Source organism: Leopardus geoffroyi, chromosome C1, assembly GCF_018350155.1.
Source record: "Leopardus geoffroyi isolate Oge1 chromosome C1, O.geoffroyi_Oge1_pat1.0, whole genome shotgun sequence".
Classification (NCBI taxonomy): domain Eukaryota; kingdom Metazoa; phylum Chordata; class Mammalia; order Carnivora; family Felidae; genus Leopardus; species Leopardus geoffroyi.
In genome coordinates, this window is record NC_059328.1 from 106549372 (window position 1) to 106575390 (window position 26019).

The 26019-nt window shown below is 42.0% G+C and overlaps 1 protein-coding gene across 1 annotated transcript; it reads right to left on the minus strand.

Annotated features, from left to right (window-relative positions):
• Positions 1 to 86: 86 nt before the first annotated feature.
• THEM4 (thioesterase superfamily member 4) lies at positions 87 to 24936 on the minus strand. The gene is made up of 6 exons (XM_045479250.1): positions 24474 to 24936; positions 16218 to 16401; positions 9889 to 10045; positions 9180 to 9290; positions 3531 to 3655; positions 87 to 338 (listed from the first exon to the last, which is right to left on the minus strand). Exons 1-6 carry the CDS (start codon positions 24702 to 24704, stop codon positions 298 to 300), a joined length of 849 nt encoding a protein of 282 aa, XP_045335206.1. The 5' UTR covers positions 24705 to 24936; the 3' UTR covers positions 87 to 297.
• Between the last annotated feature and the right edge of the window lie 1083 nt (positions 24937 to 26019).

Consider the following 26019-nt stretch of genomic DNA (forward strand, 5'->3'; position numbering starts at 1 on the left):
CATGCTTGTGCAGCCTTAAGGAACCCATTCAAAGTCACGTGAACCAGACACTTATCCTAAGGAGACACAAATAATTGCTGCCACTCTCACAAGGAGTACTTCTGTGTTGAAGAGTTTAGAAGATGGGACCAGAGTCCCTGGAATTGTATTCTGAAGATCTGTTCAGGAAGGTGTGTTAGCAGGCTTCACCCTCTGGGGGACTCAATGGCAGGTAAGTAGAGCAGGAGTGGCACAACAGCTTCTTCTGGGGGAAGGAGACCCTAACGCAGACTGGTGTAGAATGTACCAGAAGCTCGTTTATGTCAACCTTGTTTTAGGATCCAGCTTTACAAATAAACCTAAACAAACAAAATAACAGAAGGTGACTGCCATTGGATGGGACTTCTCTGAGTAGAAATGTATACACAAGGAAAGGGATTTAGATTCATATTTGTACCTTCCGTCTCTGGGCCTACTCTCATTTCTTAGCCATATTAAGAGTCAACTTTTGACTATCACAATACCACAGCGCCTCTCTTCCTCTCCCAGTCCTCTCTCACTTTGTCATTTCACAGTTCATTACCACTTCCATTAGAGATAGTCAGGAAAGTGAAAGGAAGTGAAATTACAACTAAGCTATTTGGAACCTTTGATATTGAAAGGTTTAGGGAGATAGGACACCTAAACCACAGCCTGGAATGGAGTTTTTAAATTGACTGTGGATTCCAAGTGTTCAGGATCTTCCTCCTGCTTCTTTTATCCATCATTTCTGCAAATAGCTGATACTTGGGGGGTGGGGTAGGTGTGGAGGAATAGAAGACACAAAAAGCATTAACCATAAGGAAGAAAACTTAATAGATGCAACTATATTACCATGAAGAAAACCTTCTGTTCATAGAAAAAGATACATTAAAGCAAATAAAAGACAACTTACATACTGGAAAGTGAAATGTGCAGCTTACATATCAATGGAAACATTAGTTTAATACAAAATATAGAAAGAACTCCTATAAATCAGTTAAAAAACAAAGGAAAAAAGGAAAAAAAACAAAAAACCTGAACAAACAGGAATTTCACAGAATGGGAACAAATATGGTCAACAAATATATGAAGAAATGCTCATCTTCATAGGTGATCAGAAAAATAAAAAGATCACACAGAGATAACATTTTATAACCATTTGATTGGCAAAAATCCAGAAGTCTAACTTTACCAATTGCCAGAGAAGATAGGGATCTCATGTATTGCTGGTGGGAGTATAATTTGGTATAGCTTTAGAAAACAAGCTGGTGTTCCCCTGTGGAGCTGAACACTCCCCTACTCTACTCCTAACTATCTGCCAACCTCTTGCCCGTGTGCACCACAGAATGTTCACAGCAGCCCATTCATAGGAATCTGGGGCCCAACGTGATGAGAGGAAACAAATCCACTGTGGTTTAGTCACACAATGGAATATCATACAGCAGGAAAAATGAGGAAACTACAGGCCAACAACAGGGTGAACTTCAGCAACATGAAACTAAATGAAAAGAAAATCAACTCTCAGAAATGTACAAATAGTATGATCTCTTTTTCACAAAGTTCAAAACAAACAACTAAACTGTATATTCCTGAGGTATACACATATAATGTTGATAAAACTTAACAAAAAAATAATAAGGTGTGGACAAATATAATATTGTATGTTAATTATACTTTACTAAACCTCGGGGGGGGGGAAGCAGGAGGATGAGATGGGAAAGAAATTAGGTAGGGATATAATATTAAGATTCAGGTTCTTAGTTGGTGGTAGGCTTCAGGGTGTTTATTATTAAATTAAAAAATAAACACATTAGTGAATGAATAAATAAAAGATGAGTGTTTCACGTACCAATGAGCCTGTGTGTCCTAACTGAAAAATTCTGATGAACCCAAACCTGGGTATTTGAGGTCCAATAAGATAAAACAGAATAGAAGCAAGGAAAAATTAATGGATATCTACATGAACTTGTCTAAATCCGAAGCTACAGATGTAAGGCTTCAACGGCTCTTCCCTTGCGAAGGCCCTGTGAGAGCAGGGGCTGCGAGTGCTCAAGGACACAATCTGGAAGCTCTTCTGGTAAACTGCCTGTAGAGATCTCAGAGGGAAGGGGCGTACATTTCCCAGATAGCAGCAGCATGTTGGGGTTTCCTTCCCCATTTGAAATAAAAACTCAGGTTTGTACCCAATTTTACATCCTTTTGCTTAAATTTCTTAAATTGTGCAAGCTTTAGGTACCACAAAACCTAGCTCCTGTGCTGGTAATCCACTGACATAAGCACGTCACAAGGTACAAGGGCCTAAGGTGGTCTCTCCCTCCAACCTACTTGGCCTCCTTCCCAGAGGGAACCACTGTCTGTGTGGCATTCCTGAAGATTTATGCAGCACAGGTGTATACAGATCTTTTCCCCTCACTGCCATGTATTACTTTTTATTTTGAAATGGCAAGCTGACAGAAAAACTGTGAGACTAGTACAAAGAATGGTCTCCTCCGGAACCACTGGAGACTAACTTGTCAAAATGTGGGTAAAATGATGATATATGAAGTTATTCATATTATATCTAAGAGCAAAAGACTGGGAAAACATTCATGTTCAAGATTTCCAATTCCAACCCACAGAGCTCATTCTAGTTTTCTCTCCTTCCATATCTGGAAATGCCTTCTCTGACAGTGAGGAACCTAGCTCCCATCTCAGCTGCCAGCCTATATAGATGCCACCGTCCCCCGTGGGCTCTGACACCCCATGTGAAGCTGTGCCTTACCCTACTTGGGCTCTGACACCCTCCTCACTCCACTCAGGCTCTGACATGGTACTTGGGCCATCACAGCCATGGGTCGCTGCGGCCTCCAGGTCAATCCCAAGCCTACCATGCCTACTCTACCTAATTGGTTTTGAGGTAAATTATTCAGGAAGGAAGAAAGGAAAGGGCAAAAGGGAAAGAGGAAGAAAAGGGGAAGAGAATGAAAGGGTCTCTCTACATTTTTCATACTAACGATAACATACAACATTCACTGTCCTACATTTGTGGTTTTCATTCAACATGTTGAGATAGCTCCATAATTAAGGAATTTCCTTATTCTTATTTATTGCATCACGATATTCCACAGAATTTTTTATGGCATACTCAATATGGTTGTTTAACCAGTCTCATATTGATGGATATCTGTTTGGCCAATCTTGCTACTCCAAGTAACTTTACACGAGTAATGTAATTACTGTGACAGCACAGCAACTTCTACATTGTAATTTTGCACACTTTAGTGGCATAAAGTCCTGGAAATGGGTGAGAGAGTACATGACTTTGTAGTCTGGATACATTTTGATAAGTAGCTTTCTACCAGTAGTGTATAAGAATACCTTTAACTTATGTTTTGCATGATAGGGACTTGAGAATTTCTGAGCATTTGTGGATTATAAAACCAAAGCAAAGCAAAAATAAAAAACAGTCTCCAAAACCTCAAACATAAAACCCAAAATAGTCCAAACCAAACTGAACCAAACCCAAAAAAGAGATAATGATAGCTTCTTACTTGTTGCCTCTGAGTACACGGTCTTCTCATCCACACTTCGGATATTACAAGAAAGAAACAATTTCCTTCCTTCAACTTTATCAACTTGACTATTTATCACAACAACAGAACCAAGGGGGATAGGCCTGCAGAAGAAAAAAGGGAGACAAAATTAGTTTTTATCAGATTTATGTAACACTGAGATGACCAAGTGCTTGTGAAGGGTGGCAGTCTGTAATAACTGGTATCATGTGTGACCAACCACGTCAGATAAAACACCCCTTTACCTGGGATGACCCCAGCGGCTGTCCACAGCCCCTCCCTCCTGAGTGTCACTGACTTCAGGTGGCAACTGGGCACCTGGGCCTAAGCTGTTCTCGAGGTTAGGTTCAGAGAGGCCACCAGGGATTCAGGCTGTCACTTCTGAAGACCCAGAGCAAAGTCTGAAGGGAGCTGAAATCCTTTAAAGAAGTGAAAATGGGACCATGGGATGGTCCCATCAGCTTCTCTCATTTTCTGTCATAATAAAACATTTTCACCCAATTCCCTTTAGAGTGACTATCACTAGAAAGACATCCAATAAAAAATTGCCGGTAACAGCTTAATGTACTAAGCCAGCGCTGTACAAGAGAACTTTCTGTGGTGATAGACGTGTTCCACCTCTGAGCTGTTAATAGAGCAGCCACAGCTACTGCGATGAACCATGTTCATCATTTGCAATAGCCAAGTGGTGGAAAAAAAACAAATATCCACTAGTGGATGAATGGATAAACAAAATGTGGCATATACATACAATGGAATATTTAGCCTTAAGAAAGAAAAAAATCTGTCACATGCTACATCATGGACGAACCCTGAGGACATTTTGCTAAGTGAAACAAGCCAGTCATAAGAAGAGAAATACTGTATGATTCCACTTACATGAAGTAACTAAAGTAGTCAAATTTATAGAAACAGAAAGTAGAATGGTGGTTGCCAGGGGGTGTGGGGATGGGAAAATAGGGAGTTACTATTTAATGGGTATAGAGTCTCAGTTTTGTAAGACGGAAAAGTTCTTAAGATTTGTTTCACAACAATATGAATATACATACACTACTCAAAAATGTATTTTTTAAATTTTATTTTTAAATTTTATTTTTTTAAAATGTTTTATTTTTGAGAGAGAGAAAGGGAGAAAGAGAGAGAGAGGGAGAAAGAGAGAGAGAGGGAGAAAGAGAGAGAGAGAAACAGAGCATGAGCTGGAGAGCAGCAGAAAGAGAGGGAGACACAGAATCCTAAGCAGGCTCCAGGCTGATTTGTCAGCACAGAGCCCGACGTGGGGCTCGAACCCACAAACCACGAGATCATGACCTGAGCCGAAGTCGGACACTTAACTGACTAAGCCACCCAGGCACCCCTCAAAAAAGTATTTTAAAAATGTAAGGCACAAAACCTGTTCAATCTAAAATACCACTATGAACTCCTATCCTTTATTAAACATTAAATACTTTCCAGCTGTGACACAGAAATGGCCCAGCAGCAAGGTTATCCTGCCCACCATGAGAACACATCTAATATTTTCCTAGTCTTTAGCACTATTCTCCGTTAAAAAGAAATCAGGAATCTTTGTAGAGCAGCTATTCCATGTCTTGACACAGACACTCCTTGTTGTTGCAAAAGTAATGATAGTAACAACGTTAAAAATAAGAAGCAGCCAACATTTACTATTTGTTATGTCACCAGATACTGTCCTAGGTGCTTTACATGAATTAGTTTATGGCTCATAATGACCCTATATAGTATATTATCAACCTCTAAGTCACCTGTCCAAGGTCACACAGCTAGTAAGTGGCAAAATGGGCATTTGAACCTGCTCCAAAGTCGGTCCTCTTAACCAGTACATTATATGGTCTCTCTGGAGACAAAAGTACTTAAAAATATATCTGGATAGAAATGAAAGGACAGGAGTCCGTCTAAAGAGACTCCTAACAGGCCAAATGCAATTTAAGCACAGAAAAGAGGGTGATAATTATAACTAACTATGTTATGGAAAGCCAGGAGTCCCTAATGATTCTCAAAAGAGGGAAAAGTTAACAAAATAATTATAAAACTATAGCTATAATTCAAAAATAAGGATGGTTATGAGAGGATAAGTTTAACTTTTTAAGCATACAGAGAACAGTACTGACAAGTAAGTGTCTCTTTTACACAGTATATGTCTGTCTCACATGTATTTTACTCTATGAAAGGACATTGCAGACACAGAGTAAGGGGTGTATATAGGTCAGGTTTGGAGAAGCTGCATTCAAAGAATTATGTTTACACACTCACGGCATAAACAATCTGGTAGTTTTTCTGAGCTGTACGGGAAGATCTATAAAGGATTCCTACATTCAACAAGTGCCTTAGTTGAAGGTACTTACGAATCTGCATGAACTGAGGGCAGGCGAAGACTTGGACAGCCCTCATCATGCCCATCAGAGCTACTACGTCTTATGCTCCCTCAAAGTGTGTGACATGCAGGTGAGCTGACATGCGAAAACATCTATATACGTTCGGTAGATTTACATTCAGGGACAAATGCCATTTGAGACAATCTCCGTAAGAACCCTCACTAACCCTTTCCCCTACAGTCAGAGAACTGTCAGGAAGCCAAACAATTCAAGAAAATGCAGGAATTGTACCCTTAACAGAAAGGACTGATGACAGAAAATAACCAGCTAGAAGGAAGGCAAATGTCTTGCCCCGCTGGAAGAAAACTCATGTACTTGTCTCCTGGGAGATGGAGCCTGCCAATTAAATGAGATGCACTTAATTGTAGGTAAGCCATAAACCAAAGCAGAAAAAAATACAATGAAGATACAATGGACTTGGATACCAAAAAGGAGAAGTAGTAGGTTACAAGAAAAAGTGTAGGTCCGCAAAGTCCTCTGACATGGTAAGGAAATCTTGATGCCAACAGGGGCTTGGCTTCATGAACTCAGGCATGTACACCGATTGCCTTCAAAGGAAAAATCCTGACCCACCAAGAATGTCCAGGATGACGGCCCAGAACCTACAAGTTCAGTTAACTGAAATGGTTCTGCCAGGGTCTGACACCATTACTGGATGCCTAATGAGCTTAATAAGTATACTAACCTGAGGGAAATAGAAATGTTGACATCCTAAAGAAATTAATTAAGCTCACAATGAAAAATTTTTAATAAGTATAGGTGAAATAATAAGTTTTATGATCACTGAGATAATTGTGTTCATGGCAAAAAACCCACATTAAGGGAAAACCCCAATATTGGGCTTGTTATTTTATTTACTGAAGTATTTAGTACAATTTGTTCTTTCTTTCTTTCTTTCTTTTTCTTTCCTTCTTTCTTTCTTTCGAGGGTGGGAGAGGAGAAGAGAGGGAGAGAGAGAGAATCCCAAGCAGGCTCTGTGCTGTCAGCAGAGCCCGACGTGGAGCTCGAACTCACAAATCGTGAGATCATGACTGAGCTGAGATCAAGAGTCAGACACTTAACCAACTGAGCCACCCAGGTCCCCCTGATTATTTTATTATTATTTTTTTAATGTTTATTTATTTTTGAGAGATAGTGTGTATGTGCGAGCGGGGGAAGGGCAGAGAGAGAGGGAGACAGGATCCAAAGCGGTCTCCATGATGACAGCAGAGAGCCCAATGTGGGGCTCAAACTCAAAGAGCTGCAAGATCATGACCTCAGCCAAAGTTGGACACTTAACCAACTGAGCCACCCAGGTGCCCCCCCAAATTTTGTTTATTTATTTTGAGACAGAGAGAGAGAGTGAGCAAGCAGGGGAGGAAGGGACAGAGAGGGAAAAAGAATCCCAAGCAGGCTCTGAGCTGTCAGCATGGACATTCAACCCACTGAGCCACCCAGGCGCCCCACTACTGACTTTAAATGGAAGTGTTGTGTGGAACGTCCAGGGAGTCTCCTAAAAAAGGAGATGGCTCTTCTGCCCTCCCTCAATCCTGCTGTCAGGACATGTGATGACTCTTGGTGCCACTCTGTAATGTGAAAAGGTGAGCTGGAAGGAGACTGCGTCTCTGGGAACCAGGGAGATTGCCATACCAGCCCAGAAAGCCTTCCTCTGGACTCCTTTATGTGATACATTTCTACCTTGTTTAAGTCATTTTTATTTTGAAGTTACTATTATGGCAGCTGAGGAGGGAGAAATTAAAGCAGCTGGCCTCCAATTCTTTCACATCTGTGTATGTGTGAGCACATGCAGGCCTGTGTATGTGTATGTGTGAGGTGGGGAGCAGACAGAACCCTCCAGGGAAAAGGCGATAAATGACATTGTCTAGTTTTTTCAACTGGGCCTCCAGGAAACTGGCAAACTATAGCCCCACTAGCCAGCTGCCTGTTTTTGTAAATAAAGGGTTTTTTTTTTTTAATTTTTAAAAAAATGTTTTAGAGAGAGGGAGCGAGAGAGAGATCGCACACATTTTATTTTTTTAGATGTTTATTTATTTTGAGAGAGCATGCTTGTTGAGAGAGAGAGAGACAGAGAGACAGAGAGAATCCCAAGTAGGCTCCTGCTGTCAGCACAAAGAATGATGCAGGGCTCGATCTTACAAACTGTGAGATCATGACCTGAACTGAGATCAAGAATCGGACGCCTAACCGACTGAGCCACCCAGGCGCCCCTGTAAATAGTTTTACTGGAACACAGCTATATTCATTTATGTATTTATGTATTGTCTATGGCTGTTTTTGTTTTGCAATGGCACAGTTGAGAAGTTATGTTAGAGACAGTACGGACTGCAAAACAAAATATTTACAGAAAAACTTTTGCTGCCCCAGAAATTAAGTGAAAAAAGCACCTAGGAGGAAGTGCCCTTTTCTGTAGAATGCCTCACTAAGGATTACTTACATTAAATAAACCCATAGTCTACAAGGCATGGCTTCCTGATGATGGCCACACAAACCAGACAACTCTCTGGGGTAGAAAACGGAGATGTTCTGTATCTTAAATGCCCCCCACTGTGCAAAGCAATAACCCATAAAACCTCATTTGGAGACCTCATCTACTGAATTGTTCTTAAACTGTTTTGCCTTGTTGCTCTTTCGCTCTTCCTATGCAAGTTTCCACACTGTTTTGTTAACTGTAGGTGTGTCGCTGTAGGAACAAAGAATTAAGGAAGACCATGCTGGGCTTTATTTCTGATGGATACCAAACTCACCCTGTTGCCTGCCCTTTTATTTCTGTGTGAAGTTATACAGCTTGGATGTTCTGCTAGGCAGTGGATCCTGGTGCTCCACTCAGATCCCCTTCAATCCTTTTCTCACCTGTGTTTTTGTTGTTTGGTTATTTTTGCCTAGAAACTGCTTTGTTCAAACACAGAAAGCCCGAAGTGCTTGGAATTTTGGTCCCCAGGACAGCCCTCATCGTAGGACTGATGTGTGAGAGTTCCCTCGAGGTAGGAACAATTCAGAGGCACACAGTTCACTCCAGAGCCCCTTGGATGATCAGGCTGAAGCTGCCCTTTGCAGGACTTTGACGACAGCCCAGCCTGGTTGGCTTCTTCCTTTACCCTGTTTGTTCTGTTCCTCCCACTCCTGTGCTAGTCTCCCCTGGGACCACTTTTATCATTGCACACAAATCTTTGTCTCAGGGTCTACCACTGGGGAGCCTGACCCATGACATCTAAAAAGCAGAGAATATGCAGGAATTTACCTTTTAAAACTGATGTTGAGGCTGGCAGTCATGGCAACTCCTATGGCTACTATAGCACACATACCAAGAGTAGCATCAATCATGGTTGCAATGGCACCTCCGTGAAGGAATCTAGTTACAACAGAGAAAGAGAAAGTTCTCAAAAGGTCTAAAAACAGAGCCTCTCAGGAGAAATTATCCAAGAACATCTCCATATAATTTACTTATGAAAGGTCCACTTCGTCCATGTTCAATGAACTGAATGTCAAATAATATCCATGTCCCCAGCATTTTTGGTCATAACATAATAGCATAGTATTGGTAATACACCAGAACTTAATGGTAATCAGAGCACAATCAAGCAGAAAGCTAAATTATAATGTAAGAAATTTATGTTTTTATTTAACTGCACACATCACTGTTTAACAATGTAAGAAAAGTAGATAAACAGAAACAAAGAAAAATAAAAAATTGAAGGCCTATAATCCCACCATCTAGTGACAAACTGCTGTTAACATGTTAACAATACTCTCAAATTATACTCTATTGTTCTGTCCCATGAGTTTGTGATTTAATAATTATAAACACCTTTCCATGTCAATAAATATGTATCTACATTGCCACTGTAATGTCTTTAGTGTAGTCTATGGATATATGTGGATACTATAAGTTAATAATCTTTCAGATCGAGACCTCTACTGATCTATGGGATGTTATCTGTCATTCTTACCCAGGTGCTCCTTGCAGGTAGGGACCTCCTTGAAATATGCAAACTGTCCTGTCTTCAACACAATTATGGAACATTGCATATTCAAAGCCCAGGCCTTCCTCAAGGCTTCTGGGAAAGAGCTGGGCCTGTGACAGTTTTTCTTCCATTAGCTTTGCGTCTGTAGGGAAACGAAGTGGATGGGCATATGAGAAACAGGTAAGGAAGATGCCATGGCAGAGCTAAGCACCTGTACCTTGCAAGAACCACAGGTTAATGGAGGACTGATTACAATGTCAACCGGGTACAAAATTATAAGGGAATGGGAGTGTCCCATAGAAACAGAATATAGGATCTTTGCCCATGTGGAATTGACAGTCTAACTGGGGACATAGTAAACATAAATGAAATCAAAACCAAACACTTACACATGGCAATCAGGAAAAACAGTATATAAATGCTGAGGGATACTAAATGCTGAGGGATACTAGGAATAAATGATACTTATTCCTAGAATAAGTATGGCTTAAATGGGATTTAAAGAAATTGAATAGTGTAACAGTAGGGAGGTTTTCCTTGCAGATAGGAGTTCAGCTTCAGTAAAGGAAAGTTACCATACTGAATCAAACTCAGATCCAGTTCAGCCCAATATTCTGTGTGACTAGGACTCTAAGCCCCAAAATTCAGGGTTATAACCTTTAAAGTTCATGAAATCAAATTTGTGAGTTGTAATCAGACTTTGAGAAAACGAGCAGGGGAGGGGCAGAGAGAATCCCAAGCAGGCTCTGACACGGGGCTTGAACCCACGAACTGTGAGATCATGACCTGAGCTGAAATCAAGAGCCAGATACTTAACAGACTGAGCCACCCAGGTGCCCCTGAAAGCTGTTCTAAAGGTAGGGTGTGTTTATCCTTACACATCTATGTTAAGATTTAATTCCCCCAACTCTTAGCTTTCTTTCTTGGTTCATCATGATTTGCCACACATAACACTAAGTTTCTTTTATTGTTACTGAATTTACATTTACCAACTTGGAAAAAGATAGGAGATGTGAAGATTTAGGAGAAGTGGGGAGAATGGCTTTTATTTAGGCCATGAACATCCCAGGGGCAGGGAAGGTGCCTGGTCTTCTAGACTCTGTACACTCAACAAGAGGCATACACTGCATATGCGCACACTATATGCACTCTAGGGATTTCTGAGAAAATTAAGGGAGAAAGAGTTACAAGTGAGGACCAGTATCATAGGAGATGGGAGAATTTAGTTTTGGCCTTGAACTTGTTCCTTCCTCCACACTTTAACCATACAGTGAGGAGATAAACCTCAATGATCTCCGAGATCCTTCCAGCTCTGACATTCTGGAACTTCCAGATAAGCACCAAAACCTTCTAATTGTTTACACAGGCATTCAAAATTCCTGATCTAGATTACTAAACCTTGAGGTTATCTCATAAAAAATGAGAAAAATAAAGGTGGTGAAATAAGTTTGTTAGAAATGCAGAGTCTTAGACTCTACTCCTGAACTACTGAAGCAGTCTGCATTTTAACAAGACTCTCAGGTGCATCACATTCATGTTCAAATCTGAGGCACTGGCCGTTTACAACATGGGACAACAATGATGATAGCAGAGGAGTGGCATCCAGATCTCAGCTGTCAGCACAGAGGCTGCTTCAGATCCTCTGTCTCCCTCTCTCTGCCGTTCCTCCACTAAGGCTCTAAAAAATGAATAAACATTCATAAAAAAAAAAAAAAAAAAAAGAAAAAAAATACCGAAACATTAATTGCTAATAAGTCCAAGTTTACCTACTTGTGGCCTCTTATTATAGTTAGCCAAACATATTGGAGTCTGTTAGTAAACATGTCCTGTGTCACACTGAAAAACTGCACTATGAGGAAGCATATGCTTATAGAAATCATAAAATGTATTCATAAATTTGCCAATCTACACCATGCTGGCATCACACAGTTCACAATTGCTTACTTCTTCATTTTCACTAGAAATTAAGGTTTTAATAGGTTGAGAATTCTAACATAGCGGCGCCTATGGTGACTCAGTCAGTTAAGTGTCTGACTTTGGCTCAGGTCATGATCTCATGGTTCGTGAATTCAAGCCCCACGTTGGACTCTGTGCTGACAGCTCAGAGCCTGGAGCCTGCTTTGGATTCTGTTTCCTTCTCTCTCTGCCCTTCCCCCCTCACACTCTGTCTCTGTCTCTCTCAAAATAAATAAACATTAAAAAAAATTTTTTTTTTAATTTTAATGTCCTTAAAAATACTAGAAATAATAAGGGAAATAACTGTATGCAAAGAAAGCAGGATGTATTTTTGGTAAGAAAAGGTTATGATGTATGGAGATGGGTTTTTGTTAAGGAAACAAAAGAATAATTTTGTCTGCAAGCAGAATAACTAGTTCTTTCAGAATGATAAGAGGAGAATAAAGGGCAAACTAAGTAGATAAAGTTGGAGAGGAGAGAGGGAGAATCTTACCTGGTGTGATCAAGGTGGCTAACACTGAATGAATTTTTATAAAAGTTTTTTTAAATAAGTTTTACTTACTTACCTGGTTATTTATTTTTGAGAGAGAGAGAGAGAGACAGAGAGCGTGTGTGCACAGATGGGAGAGGAGCAGGGGAGGGGTCAGGGAGGGGAGGGTCTGAAGTGGGCTCTGCATGGACAGCAATGGGTAGCAGAGAGCCTGATGTGAGGCTTGAACTCACGAACTGAACTGTGAGGTCATGACCTGAGCTGAAGGCAGATGCTTAACCGACTGAGCTACCCGGGCGCCCCTAATATAAGTTTTAATAGAATATCAGCACAAAATTAAAATTTAACAATCTTTCATCTGTTAAAAGGATGTTTTTAAAATTTTTTTGAAGGTTTATTTATTTTTGAGAGAGAGAGAGACAGAGCATGAGCGGGGGAGGGTCAGAGACAGAGGGAGACAGAATCTGAAGCAGGCTCCAGGCTCTGAGCTGTCAGCACAGAGCCTGACTCCGGCCCAAACCCACGAGCCAAGCAGTAAGTTCATGTCCTGAGCCGAAGCCAGATGCTCAACTGACTGAGCCACTCAGGTGCCCCATTCCACTCTTGATAAGACATTGTGAGGCTCAGTCGGTTAAGCGGCCGACTTCGGCTCAGGTCATGATCTCGCGGTCTGTGAGTTCGAGCCCCACGACGGGCTCTGTGCTGACAGCTCAGAGCCTGGAGCCTGTTTCGGATTCTGTGTCTCCCTCTCTCTGACCCTCCCCTGTTCATGCTCTGTCTCTCTCTGTCTCAAAAATAAATAAACATTAAAAAAAAAAATTTAGAAAAAAAGACATTGTGAAAAGTTTTTCTTTACCTTTTAAGTAATCTGCCCAGAAAGTAAAAATTTTTTATCTTACCAAAATAATTTCCTGTGTTTTGTGTTGTCTTTTTCAGGTCTTTGATCACTTAAGATATGGAGTCGTCTTCTCTATTAAAAGATCTAAGTTTTTGTTTTGTTTTTACAACTATGTACTTTTCTGGTTTGCCTTTGACAACTTTTAATCATCACTCTGGCTAAATGAATAAGTATTGTTCCACATTGATCTATTTGATAAGATACTCTAAAACTTTTGATATTTGACCAAACCAAACCAAAGTTTAAATCAAGTCTTTGAACTCAGACGAACTCTGGGATTTCCCAGCAGGTCCCCAGAACACCTTCTAAAGAAGAGATGTTGAACTATTTCAAGTGTATGAAATATCTAATAATCTGGTATGTCCTGACATAATGGTATCAGTCATAATTCTAGTATCTTAAAATCTATGTCACAGAAATAACCACATTTCCTTGTCATTTGCATTAGAACGAACTCTCATTAGATCTTTAACCATGGCTATTTTTTAGTCTTTTCGTCATTTACAGACAGTTGTTTTATTCTGATGATTTTGTAAAAGTGCTTTGTCTTCTAAGAGATTCAAGAAAAAGACTCTGACAAGTACAGGTTTCTGATAACTTTAAGATCACACCACTGAACTGGGTAAGAATTTCCAGAACTCTAGTGGAAAATTCAATTCATAAAGCTGTCAAGATCAAGCAAAACAAGAATTACATGGGACTGAATGAGTTGATGAAGATATATAGAACTGAAATATTTATCTTTCTCCTATCTGATCCCACCAGAATTGGAAACTCTTATTGAGTGAGTGTTCTTATTTTCATAGTAATCTATTTATTTGGAGATAATCGGTTCCTTATAATAGACACAGATAAGACCAAACAGCTTCAAGGATTAAGGCTGACTTTATGGAGTCAATAAAACCTCCTTCAGAAAACTGCCTGGTATTTTGCTTACTGGGTTCCTAGCATTACAGGTGGGTAAAGATGGTCGCTTCCTGGCAGCCTGAGGAACTGCAGAATATTTGGGGGACCCTGAAAGAAGAAGAATCCACTCAAATTCATACGTATTATAGGCAAAGACAGTGAGTGGCTTTTAAAAGTCCAATCTGGGATTCCTTATTAAAAGTGAACACTCCAAAAAAACCTATGTGGCCAATCACAATTCTTACAGCACCTGTGTAAATAATCAGGTCATATTTAACGAGACTAGATTTATCTTGCAATCAAACTAGTCTTACTGTGATTATTTCTGATACAAATGGGTGACTGCAGGGGCATTAAGTGTCCGACTTCAGCTCAGGTCATGGTCTCGTGGTTCATGGGTTCTGCCCCCGCCCCCTGTCGGGCTCTGTGCTGACAGCTCAGAGCCTGGAGACTGCTTCGGATTCTGTGTCTCCCTCTCTCTCTGCCCCTCCCTAACTTGCACTCTGTCTCTTTCAAAAATAAATAAACTTTAAAACAAACAAACAAACAAAAACCAAATGGGTGATTGTAGAGAGAAAAAGTATATTTCCATACCACACTTTTGCGGATATCAGGTCCCAGTGCTATTAACTGTCTTTGCGGTTCTGTTATCTATCTGCAAATTTACTTGGATTCTAAATTCTTCTAGTTTCCTCAAATATCCAATTCCGACCCTCCAAACTAATGTTTCTAATTTTCTCCCACCCTTCTGACTTGGAATCACTAAGAACAAAACTACTTTTCCTGAAGCCCTGCAAACTGAAGCTGAACTGCTTTGATAGAAACTTCACAGAAATCACAATGGCTCACCTGTGGATAGTGTTTTGCCTGTTGCAGTTTGGCTACTCAGAGGGTTCACACCTGATGACATCACCAGAGATAGTCAAACTGCAAACCAGGAAAATGAGACTGCTGAAGACTTTCAACCACCTCAACCTTCCTAATTGATTAAGTTCTTCTTTCCAGCTTATCTTTGAACTCAGGCAAAAAGCCCTCTGGGCAAAGTATCCCATGAAGGGAACCAAAACTATCCCCTCAAGCAATAAGGACTGCCCTGAGGCAGCCAGAACCACCCCCCCCCCCCCCCAATCTGTGATTGACCCCAAGATAATGACATCTGACCTTTACTGCCCACAGGCATGTACCTGAAGGTTCAGAAGAGAAGTTGACCAACATAAAGCCATTTTGGGTTTTAGGTTGACTCTTAAAAGTTAGCAGGTCATAAAAAAAGTTATAGCCCATTGACAAGTACTTGAGACAGGCAGAGTGACCTTCCTCAAGAAGCTTAGCTGCCTTGATGTTAATTAATACTTTGCTAGAGGCAACAGGCAACCTTAGCTTGACATTAGTCTGACCTCCAGGGTCCTGTAAAAGTTCCTTAGGAAATTTCCTTTCTCTCTGCTTCCCCCCTGTCCCCCAAGATATATGTTAGCAATCATCCTCCAAGCATATGACCCCCTGATATACATCTGAAGGGTCTCATGACAGAGTTTTTATTAGACAGTAATAAATGACCTTCTCCTAACAGCAGCTAGCCCCTCAAGGTCTTGGAAACCTTGCTTCCAAATTCCTTAGAGATTTACTGCTATCCCTAACCCCTTCCTAACTTGAAAGTATACAATCAGCCATTCCTCGAAACACTAATGAAGCTCTTTCTGCCCATGGGTCCGGCCCTGTGCTTTAATAAAACCACCCTTTTTGGGGGCACCTGTGTGGCTCAATGAGTTAAGTGTCCAACTTTGGCTCAGGTCATGATCTCACTGGAGCCTGCTTTGGATTCTGTATCTCCCTCTGTCTCTCTGCCCCTCCCCAGCTTGTGCTCTCTCTCAAAAATAAATAAACTTTTTTTAAAAAATTAAAAATAAAATAAAATAAAACCACCCTTTTTGCACCAAAGATGCCTTAAGAATTCTTTCTTGACTGTTCACTCCTGAACCCCAACACTTTCACATCAGTAACCAGTGCCTTCTGTTCTGTTTTATACTGACACTTAAATATTCTTTATGAGAGAGTGGCTGTTCCTACCAGGAAAATAGATTTTGATGTCTTCAGTGCTTTGAGTAAATTTACTTTTATATGAAGGCAAATGTTTCCAAGAGCCGTCTTCACTTTTTTTCATGAACTGGTCAAAGAGAAGTCTCATGTCCTCATTCCAACTGGGGTTGGGGAGAGAAAGGTCCATATGAATGACCTCAGAAGAAAATGACCTCTAAAAAAGAGAGAGGAGAAAATGAAGAACAATGGGAGGTGCACTCTATTTCATAACATATTGTATTTTCCGAGACTATAACTTGCTGCTTCTCCTCTTCCCAGAAAACTGTCATTTTAGAGTGAAATCATATTTCAAGTATCACCTGGTCCAACCTCCTTGAGAGGAGGTGGCTGAGGGTGAATGATGTGCTCAATATCACCCAACTACCTACTAGCAGAGCAGCATTATTCCCAGGTCTGTGGATTCCTTTTTTAAAAAAACCTTAAGCACAAGTGAGGCAGGAACTGGAGATAAAGTGATGAAGGACACACATCCTCCATGTAAAAAGTGTCATCAGTAGGGTATGCGGGAAGCCAGAGCACAGGAAAAGCGTTTATCTCAGATGGTGGGGGGGGGGGGTATGGTTCAGGGACTTGAATCTTGATTAGACAAGCAGAAATTAGCAAACTAGAAAGGGTATTGTAGGCAAGGGAAAACTGTATGCAAAATCAAGGAGGCATGACATAGTTTTGAGAGGCCTTAGGACAACCATATGAAGTAGGTACTAATTATTATCCCCATTTTACAGATGATGAAACTAAGGCCTAAAAGAAGCCTGGCTTTGTTTCAGTGCAAGGGGAGGAGCATGGCTACAAAAACGTGTGGGGAATAAGCTTAGAAATTCCTTGGACTCATACCAATGCCTTAACAAGGCATAAAGAAGTACAAAGCCAAAGGATGCTTGGGTAAATAAGACTAGGACCCCAAGAGAGACAGGGGAGTGCAAAGGCACCCAGACTAGGCCCCCAATACAAAGGTATATGAGGTAAGCAAGATTAGGTGTTCAGGGCAAAAATGTCCCCCAATTTAGTACTATAGCAGAAAGCTGCTTTCACAGGAGGAAAGGACCAAGCTAGGTAAACAGGTAAATTGGGCTATAGACCGCTATGCTGTAGGTGAAGCTGCCCAGAGAGGAGATGATAAACAAAAGAAAGGTGCCTTGTTAACACTGAGGTCACTTGTCCTACCTGTCTCATCCCCTAGGCTAGCTAATGCTGGAAGCCGAGCTATCCTAGCCTGATGGCAAGGCCCTTGCTGTGGATGGATTGGGACTGTTAAGGCAGCCCACTGACAGTGAAGCTTCCTGTACTCCCGCTTTTAGGTAATTTGGCCTTAATAAAAGTACCTGGGGTATTGTCTGTGGGGGAATTGCCCTCGACAGGCCCCCTGGAAAAAGAACCATTAGAAAAGAAAAATAGGTTCCTCAAGGAAATTGTGCGGCCCCACATTTAGCCCTTGCTACTCCTTGTGAAGACTCCTCTACCTAAAGGAAGAATAGCCTCATACATTTGCCAGCACAGGGACATATGAATTTAAAAGCCCCATTCCAGCAACTAAGGAGTGTATCTACGGGCACAAGTTACTCTAACCCCTAGGCCCACTTGGCCCCCAGGAGGCATTTCAGATGATGATTGAACCTAGTTGGTTAAAGTACAGAATGGTTCATTAGTTCCTAGGTATACTGTCCCTCTGAGAATGTATAAGGCGTGGGTTCCTAAGGCCCTTTTGGCCCCCTCCTGGCACCTTGGACAAAGGCGAACACTTTTGTTCCTCAAACCACAAAAGGTTCAGGGAAACAACTAAGAGGTCATGTCCCTGTAACTCTTCCACTTGAGGTGTTGAGAGATAGATGACCTTTCATGAAGACAGCAAAGCAAATGCTTTACAGATTATAGATAAATATAGATACATAATGAAAATAATGTAAGAAATTAATCAATAAGCAAAGGGCAGGAGGGAACATTATGAGAAAATAACCATGTTATTTCTTAAAGGTTGATTAGACATAGGAACATTTTTAGAATTAGGTAATGTTAGAAAAACATAGATGACGTATGCTACAAGGAAATCACTAGCAAATATAATGCTATGTTTGCCACAATAAATCAGCCAGTTCAACACACTGCTGTTGTTTGTGTCCATTATTTTTGTTTTTTTATTTTAATTTTCACTTTTTCGCCGATGCCGTTCATCCTTCGGGAATCCCTGGACCTGCTGGAGCTGGACTCTGGCAAGCTAAGATAAACAGAGGTGGTGCCTCATGTCCACTGTAAACAACCTTCTGCCTGGCGTCAGGATTTTGTTTTGTATTAACCCAAACCCCTAACCCCGAATACCTTCAAGACCCCCTTTCCCTCACGTCCTCCAGTTAATGTTCAGTTTCATTGTTTCTTTGTGCACGTCCATCACCATGTTTGTAAGCCTTCTGATCCTAATAAAAATGGGGCAAGGACCCTTATTTGGGGCTCTTGTCTTTTCCCGGACATTAGCCATCTCTCGCATTTTAATCCTGTGTCCCGCTCACTTGCTAGACAAGAGAGAACTTTAGCCTTAGAGTCTACGACAGAAACAGGCTTGGCTGTGAGAAACTTCCACACTAAGCTAGTTGGCCTGAACTGATCTGTATCTGCAGTACTCCAAAATGACAAGATGTGATCTGGTCATCATATGAAAAAGATAGTGGGAAGGACCAAGACTGGATCTGAGGACCCTGCGTGGAGGATTTTAGAGGTAACCCAAGTGAAAAATTATGACTGCATGAAGCAGAACTTGGTGGTCATTTTGATAAGGAGAAAGGGAAGAGGAAAAACACAAGCACCCACCCCAGGTTTCTGAATTGTGCAACACAGTGAGTGACAGAACCAATTACCAAGAAAGAGATATAAAGAGGAGGAGGAGGTTGGGGGGATAGGTGCTTGGGTTCATAGTAACCACAGCTTCCACCCATGCTATTTCTCTGCAGCACTGAGCAACACTAACACTCCTGTGCCCAGGAAGCAAGTGGAATGGTGCAGAGGCCCTGGAAGGGGACAAAGTGTGACTTAACTAAGAGGAGCAGGACAAAGCAAAGGCACCAGAAAGGAAAATTGGTTCTTTTGACTTTGGCAGAAATCTTGGAACATTTAAGATCACAGAAGCTATCAGCTCTGTGGCATTAGACTTCCAGCCACCTATGTCAATTCAGATTGAATGGGTCTACAACACTAGGACAACACCCTGAAACCAAAACAGCAAGGCTGTGCTATGATAGGAGAAGCAGCTGACCAGACTTCTGCTGACACCTCGCTGGCTCTCATCCTGGCCAGATGGGGACACTATAGGTGGCCTGTCTCAAAAACTCTACAGAATTAAAAACGTCTTGGCTGAACAGAAAAAGCATCAACTTCACAGAGGAAATGTGAGCAGGATCAGACTGCTCCACTCCCTGGCCCAAGATTTGTACCTTTATTTTTTCCTTATGGCTTTGAATTCACTCATCTTTAGAACCCAGCTGAGAAAATTTGGGAAAGAAAAAACAATTTTAAAAAATCCACCCATTATCTATTATCTATCTTAAGAAAAACAATGTTAAAATTTTGATGTCTCTCTACCAACTTTTGTTAAATGTAATCTTTCTTAATAAACTTGTAATTTCGGGGCGCCTGGGTGGCGCAGTCGGTTAAGCGTCCGACTTCAGCCAGGTCACGATCTCGCGGTTCGTGAGTTCGAGCCCCGCGTCAGGCTCTGGGCTGATGGCTCGGAGCCTGGAGCCTGTTTCCGATTCTGTGTCTGCCTCTCTCTCTGCCCCTTCCCCGTTCATGCTCTGTCTCTCTCTGTCCCAAAAATAAATAAAAAACGTTGAAAAAAAAAATTAAAAAAAAAAAAAATAAACTTGTAATTTCAGTAAGAGATTTTTTTTTCTGCCTCACCACTTAAAAGTATTTAGTGCCCACTTTCTCATGTCCTTAATCTCAACTATCACCATTTTCAACAGCAGAAAATAGTCCTTTAAACTAATTAACTTAGCCATTTAAAGTGTTACCAGGGGCACCTGGGTGGCTCACTTGGTTAAGCATCTGACTTTGGTTCGGCTCAGGTCATGATCTCATTGGACTCTGTGCTGACAGCTTGGAGATTGCTTCAGATTCTGTGTGTGTGTCTCTCTCTGACCCTTCCCTGCTCACACTCTCTCTTTCTCTTTCTCAAAAATAAACAAACATTAAAAACATTTAAAAACAAACAAAAATAAAACTGTTTCCAATTTTTTGCTGCTTTAAATGAAAATGTTCATTAGAACATTATGAAAATAGCTTTTTCTCTATTTTGGATTATTTCCTTAGAATCCAGTCTCAATCACGTGGCTTTTAAAGTACATGAATTCTGGGGGCATCTGGGTGGCTCAATTGATTGGTTAAGCAACCAAGTGTTGATTTTGGCTCAGGACATGATCTCAAGGTTCATTAGTTCGAGCCCCATGTTGGGCTCTGTGCTGACAGGACAGGGCCTGCTTGAGATTCTCTTTCTCCTTTTTCTGTCCCTCCCCTGCTTGCAAGGGCACACACACACACACACACACACTCTCTCTCTCTCTCTCTCTCAAAAAAATTAAAGCACATGAATTCTGGAAATAACTAACAGATACAAGTAATCACAGATAAAATATGTACTGACCAACATATATCAGTTGAAAGGTAGAATAGAATGTGTAGGATTTGGCCCATCCCTAGGTCTCATCTTAAACAGGCAACTGTAGGATGGATCAGTCCCAGCATCCTTTTAAGGACCAGGGTGATAGAGATAACTCAAGAATGACTCCGTTGGCTGTGGGCTCTCCTACCTGATTTCAACTTTGAAAGTGTGGGATTCAACTAAATGCAGTGACTTTTTAAAATCTGCTATACACTTGGCTCTATGCCAGCAACTGGTTAAGACAAAGAGAGAAGACTTAGGCTCTGCCCTCAAGTGCTTGCAGCCTCGGATGTGAAAAATACCCTAACAGAAGTACATACAGACATAGGAGGGACACTCAGGGAAAACTTCAAAAAGATGAGGACTGATGGAGTGATTTCTAAAGGATACAAAGTTCACTAAGGAGAGAAGGGGAATGTTGCACCAAGCAAAGGTGTAGAGAGATGACACAACCGTGTGACACCTTGGGGGCACTGCCAAGATTTCAGTCTTCATGGATGTAAGGTGCAAGGAGAATAGCAGCCAGATGTGGACTGCAAGGTGGAAGATGAAACACACCACAGAGGCTCTCTGGCCTTAACACAGGGCTTAGATTTCACCTGCTAGGTCAATGTTTCCAAAGGCCAAAATGAAAGAGGATTTTAGGTGGCACAAGGACAACGACTTATGTATTTTTAAATGCATATTATCAAAGGACATAAATAACACATCACACTTGTGACTTCATAAGTTATTCCTCAGGATAAAGCTCATTAAAGAAAGGTAGTCTTTATGGGAATGCAAGCTGGTGCAGCCACTCTGAAAAACAGTATGGAGGTTCCTCAAAAAACTAAAAATAGAACTTCCCTACGACCCAGCAATTGCACTACTAGGCGTTTACCCATAGGATACAGGTGTGCTGTTTTGAAGGGACACATGCACCCCCATGTTTATAGCAGCACTATCAACAATAGCCAAAGCATGCAAAGAGCCCAAATGTCCATCGATAGATGAATGCATAAAGAAGATGTGGTATACATGTACAATGGAGTATTACCTGGCAATCAAAAAGAATGAAATCTTGCCATTTGCAACTACGTGGATGGAACTGGAGGATATTATGCTAGGTGAAATTAGTCAGAGAAAGACAAAAATCATATGACTTCACTCGTATGAGGACTTTAAGAGACAAAACAGATGAACATGAGGGAAGGGAAACAAAAATAATATAAAAACAGGGAGGGGGACAAAACATAAGAGACTCATAAATATGGAGAACAAACTGAGGGGCACTGGAGGGGTTGTGGGAGGGGGGATGGGCTAAATGGGTAAGGGCACTAAGGAACCTACTCCTGAAATCATTGTTGCACTACATGCTAATTTGGATGTAAAATAAAAAATAAATAAGAAAAAGAAAAGAAAGGTAGTCTTTAAAAAATCATGAAGGTGGCATTTGAATGATAAAACACTTTTTTCCACTATGGGGAGCCTTACAAAGTTTTAAGCAAAGCAGTAACATGAATTTAGGTTTCAAAAACCTCTCTCTGTTGTAAAGGATGGATTCCAAGGTGAGAAGAACGGCCCGGAAAGCAGTTAAAAGACTGACACCAAGATCCAGGTGAGATATGATTAGAAGTTGAACTAGGTGGAGAGAAATGAAAAAAAAAAAAAAAAAAAGTATTTAAAAGACATTTAAGATACTGGGAACATGGAACGTGGAGAGAGACTGATCATGGGGAAAGAGAAGTAGGAGAGCCTTGGATGATGCAATCTGCTTTGCAGATTAGGGTGGGAAGAAGAAAGGAGGTTTTTGTTAGTGTTTGTGTGTGTGTTAGGAGGGGGAAGTGTAGAAGTGGATCTATTAATTTTAGTTACAGGCATGTTGACTTTAGGTCCTCAGATGAACAGTGTGATGTGAGAAATAAAAACAATGAAAGCTTCAGTTCAAGGGGGTGAAAACTAAGAGATACCTGATGTAAAGTCACTTGTAAATTTTCAGCACAGACTGTATACATGAGGGATAAATGTTAGGGACAAACATTACCTTTTGTAGCCCTTGGAAGAGGAAAAGTCTTACTTGATCTTTGGTAATATATTTTTCAGGTGGGGCTCGTTAACTGAAGTTATGACTTTTTTTAAAAAGTAATCTCTACACCCAACATAGAGCTAGAGTTCACCACCCAAGATCAAGAGTTGCATGCTCTACTGATTGAGCCAGCCTGGTGCCCCAAGTTATGACTTCTTTTTAATATGTCTCCTTTTAAGATTCAGTTACTGAACAGAAAGAAAAGACTCACAAAGCCTATAAATACTACTATTAAATATTCTCAACACAGATTACAAGGCACCGACTAATTAAAGAAAGGAATTTATCTTTGTTGTTGTGAGAGGGGCACTGGACATTATCTTTTCCCAAGTGAAAGATGGTATTGGGTTAATAACCAATCTGCACATTATTCCTTTTTTTTGTTTGTTTGTTAATTTGAGAGAGAGTGAGAGAGTGCACATGAACAGGGGAGACAGGCAGAGGGAGAGACAGAGAATCCTAAGCAGACTTCATGCCCAGCATGGAGCCCTATGCAGAGCTTGATACCACACCCTGGGATCATTACCTGAGCAAAAATCAAGAGTCCCACACTCAACCACTGAGCCACCCAGGCACCTTCGCCCACGTTATTCTTTAAAAGGTACAAGAAAGAGCTCAATACAGAGCTGTTCCCTCCTCTATGTTCCTTTAGTACTTCATTTTAGCATACAGTACATTTTTAAAAAATGTTTTATTTATTTTTGGGAGAGAGCTCACAAAGAGAGCTGCGAGCAGCGGCGGGGCAGAGAGAGAGGGAGACAGAGGACCCCAAGCGGGCTCCCCGATGACAGCAGTGAGCCCCACTTGGGGCCTGAACTCACAAACCGTTAGATCATGACCTGAGCTGAACAGAGGCTCAACCTACTGAGCCACCCAGTTGCGCCAGTACATTTTTTTTTTTTTAAATTTTACAATCTCATCTTTTTCTCCCAAACTCAACTGAGAGAGTTTTCTTACTTGTCATAAAGACATCATCAGAGACTAATGCCTTGCATATTGTTGGGGCTTAATTAATATTAATTGACTATGTCAGTGAAGCAAAACATAGGAACACCAGAACAAGCAATATTACCTCATTTTAATTTTACAACAACCTCACCAAAAGTGACAAACTGGTTTGAGGATGCAATTTTCTGTCAAGCAGAGACGATTAGGATGAACCTCTAGGGAGAGACACTGCTCTTCTTGCGACCCTACAATGTGACGGTCAAGAGCCGGAGTGCTAAGTCAGACTCCAGCTCCGCCAGGCGCCTGCTGTGACCTTGCCCGAACCATGACCCCTTCTTTATTGGTCATAAATAAAGTAGCAGCGGGATTTCCCGACCTAATGACCAGAATCCAGCATCCAGCACGCTGCTTCATACCAGAGTCCCCTCCCTGTCCCTCTCCGTCTTTGAACCTCAGGACTTTAAGTAAGCGACCCCTGCTAAAAATAAAACCGACGCCTCTGGGGCTGACGTTAGCGTTTACTCTACGGTCAGCGGGCTGATCAACAGTCCGGCGCAGTCGTCCTCACCAGGTCACCCCTGACGCAGCCTGGCTTGGCCGCCCGCTCCCGCCGCCCGGCTCCGGGATTCACCCGCGGCGACCACGGGTCCTTCGCCGGCAGAGGCGCGCCTCCGGGCGGGCCGCGCAGAACCGCAAGCGTGCGCAGTCGTGAGACGCAGCTCCGCAGCATGGCTCCGACAGCGACCAAGGCTCGGGTCCGGATTAGTGCTGGGCCCCCTGCACGCCAGCTCCTCCCCATTCACCGAACGGGCACGTGACCCCGGCGCGCGCCATGAGGCGGGCTGGGCAGCGGCCTTTGATCTCGTTAGACTCTGCGCCCCTACGGGGGCAGCCAGCCTTAACCACTTCCCCCGCCCGCCAGAGCGCTGGGGCTCAGAGGAGTTAGGCCGGCCTCCCGCGCTAGGCCCGGGAGGCGGGGAGAACGGGCGGCCCCGCCCCACCCCGCCCCTCCTCCACCGCGGTTGCCGCCCATCCCGCTGCAGCTTCCGCGCTCTCCGGCTTCGCGCTTTGGCACTTTGCGCAATCGTGTTCCCAAGCAGCCTCTTCCTCTTAAGAAGGCTTAAGACTCTTGGCAGGTAGGAGCGCACACGAGAAGTTGTAGGAATAAGGGCTTGTAGGCCACAGACACGTACCTGGGATCGGATTGGTACTGATTTGTAGAGAGCCTTCCGGCTGCTAAAAGGGCATTTATACGTTTAAAATGCCCTTTTTCTGCCTCTTCCGCTGCCCCTCGTCCCGCGCCCCCTTAAATCCCGGGGCAGAACTAAAAGTTGAAGTCAGGCTGTTTTCAAATGGAGGAACTCGTAGGATGTGTTCGTCGCTAGCTTTGGGAACAGACCTGAGCTCAAACCCTTTCCCACCTGACACCATGTATGGACTCTTCAGTTGCACCTGGCCTCTGTTTCATCATCTGTTTGTTGCGCGTACTGAAAAAAGTGCACCGAAGAACTTTCTCTTTCATTGGGAGTCACGAAGTTAGAAGTTACCTGGAGTTACCTTGTACTTTCCTTAGGAAACTGCCCCGGGCCAGTGGTGTGCTGGCGCTGGCTCATGGGACCAGACTTAAAAATTCAGAGTTTGGCTAGACGATCCTTAAATACTGCCATTATCAAAACTTAAGTTATGTCGCCTTACAATTAAATAATTAAAAAAAAATTTTTTTTAATGTATATTTATTTTTGAGAGGGAGAGACACAGAGTGCAGGCAGGGGAGGGGCCAAGAGAGAGGGAGACCCAGAATCCAAAGCAGGCTCCGGGCTCTAAGCTGTCGGCACAGAGCCTGATTCGGGACTCAAACTCAGGAACTGCGAGATCATAACCTGAGCTGAAGTCAGATGCTCAACCAACTGAGCCACCCAGGCACTCCACTAAATAAATTATTTTTTAAACGAAGGTGTTCAGTACTGAAAACTGTAACTTCCTAATTATTTTACTACTATCTGCTCTTGGGGTTGTTCACCTCTATCCTATTTGTGTGGGGGGAATAGTAGGCACAAATCTTCCTAACATCCACTTTCAGTCACATCGCCTGGCGGCTTGAAATCCACTGCCTG

Excerpts from the sequence above, each read along its gene's own strand:
- THEM4 (XM_045479250.1), bottom strand. The coding sequence starts at position 24,704 with ATGGGGAGGAGCTGGCGTGCAGGGGGCCCAGCACTAATCCGGACCCGA. Across the intron at positions 16,402-24,473 it reads GCTGCGTCAGGGGTGACCTG|AGGTCATTTTCTTCTGAGGT; the intron begins GTGAGGACGACT and ends TCTCTTTTTTAG. Across the intron at positions 3,656-9,179 it reads CTCAACATCAGTTTTAAAAG|GCCTATCCCCCTTGGTTCTG; the intron begins GTAAATTCCTGC and ends TTTCTTCTGCAG.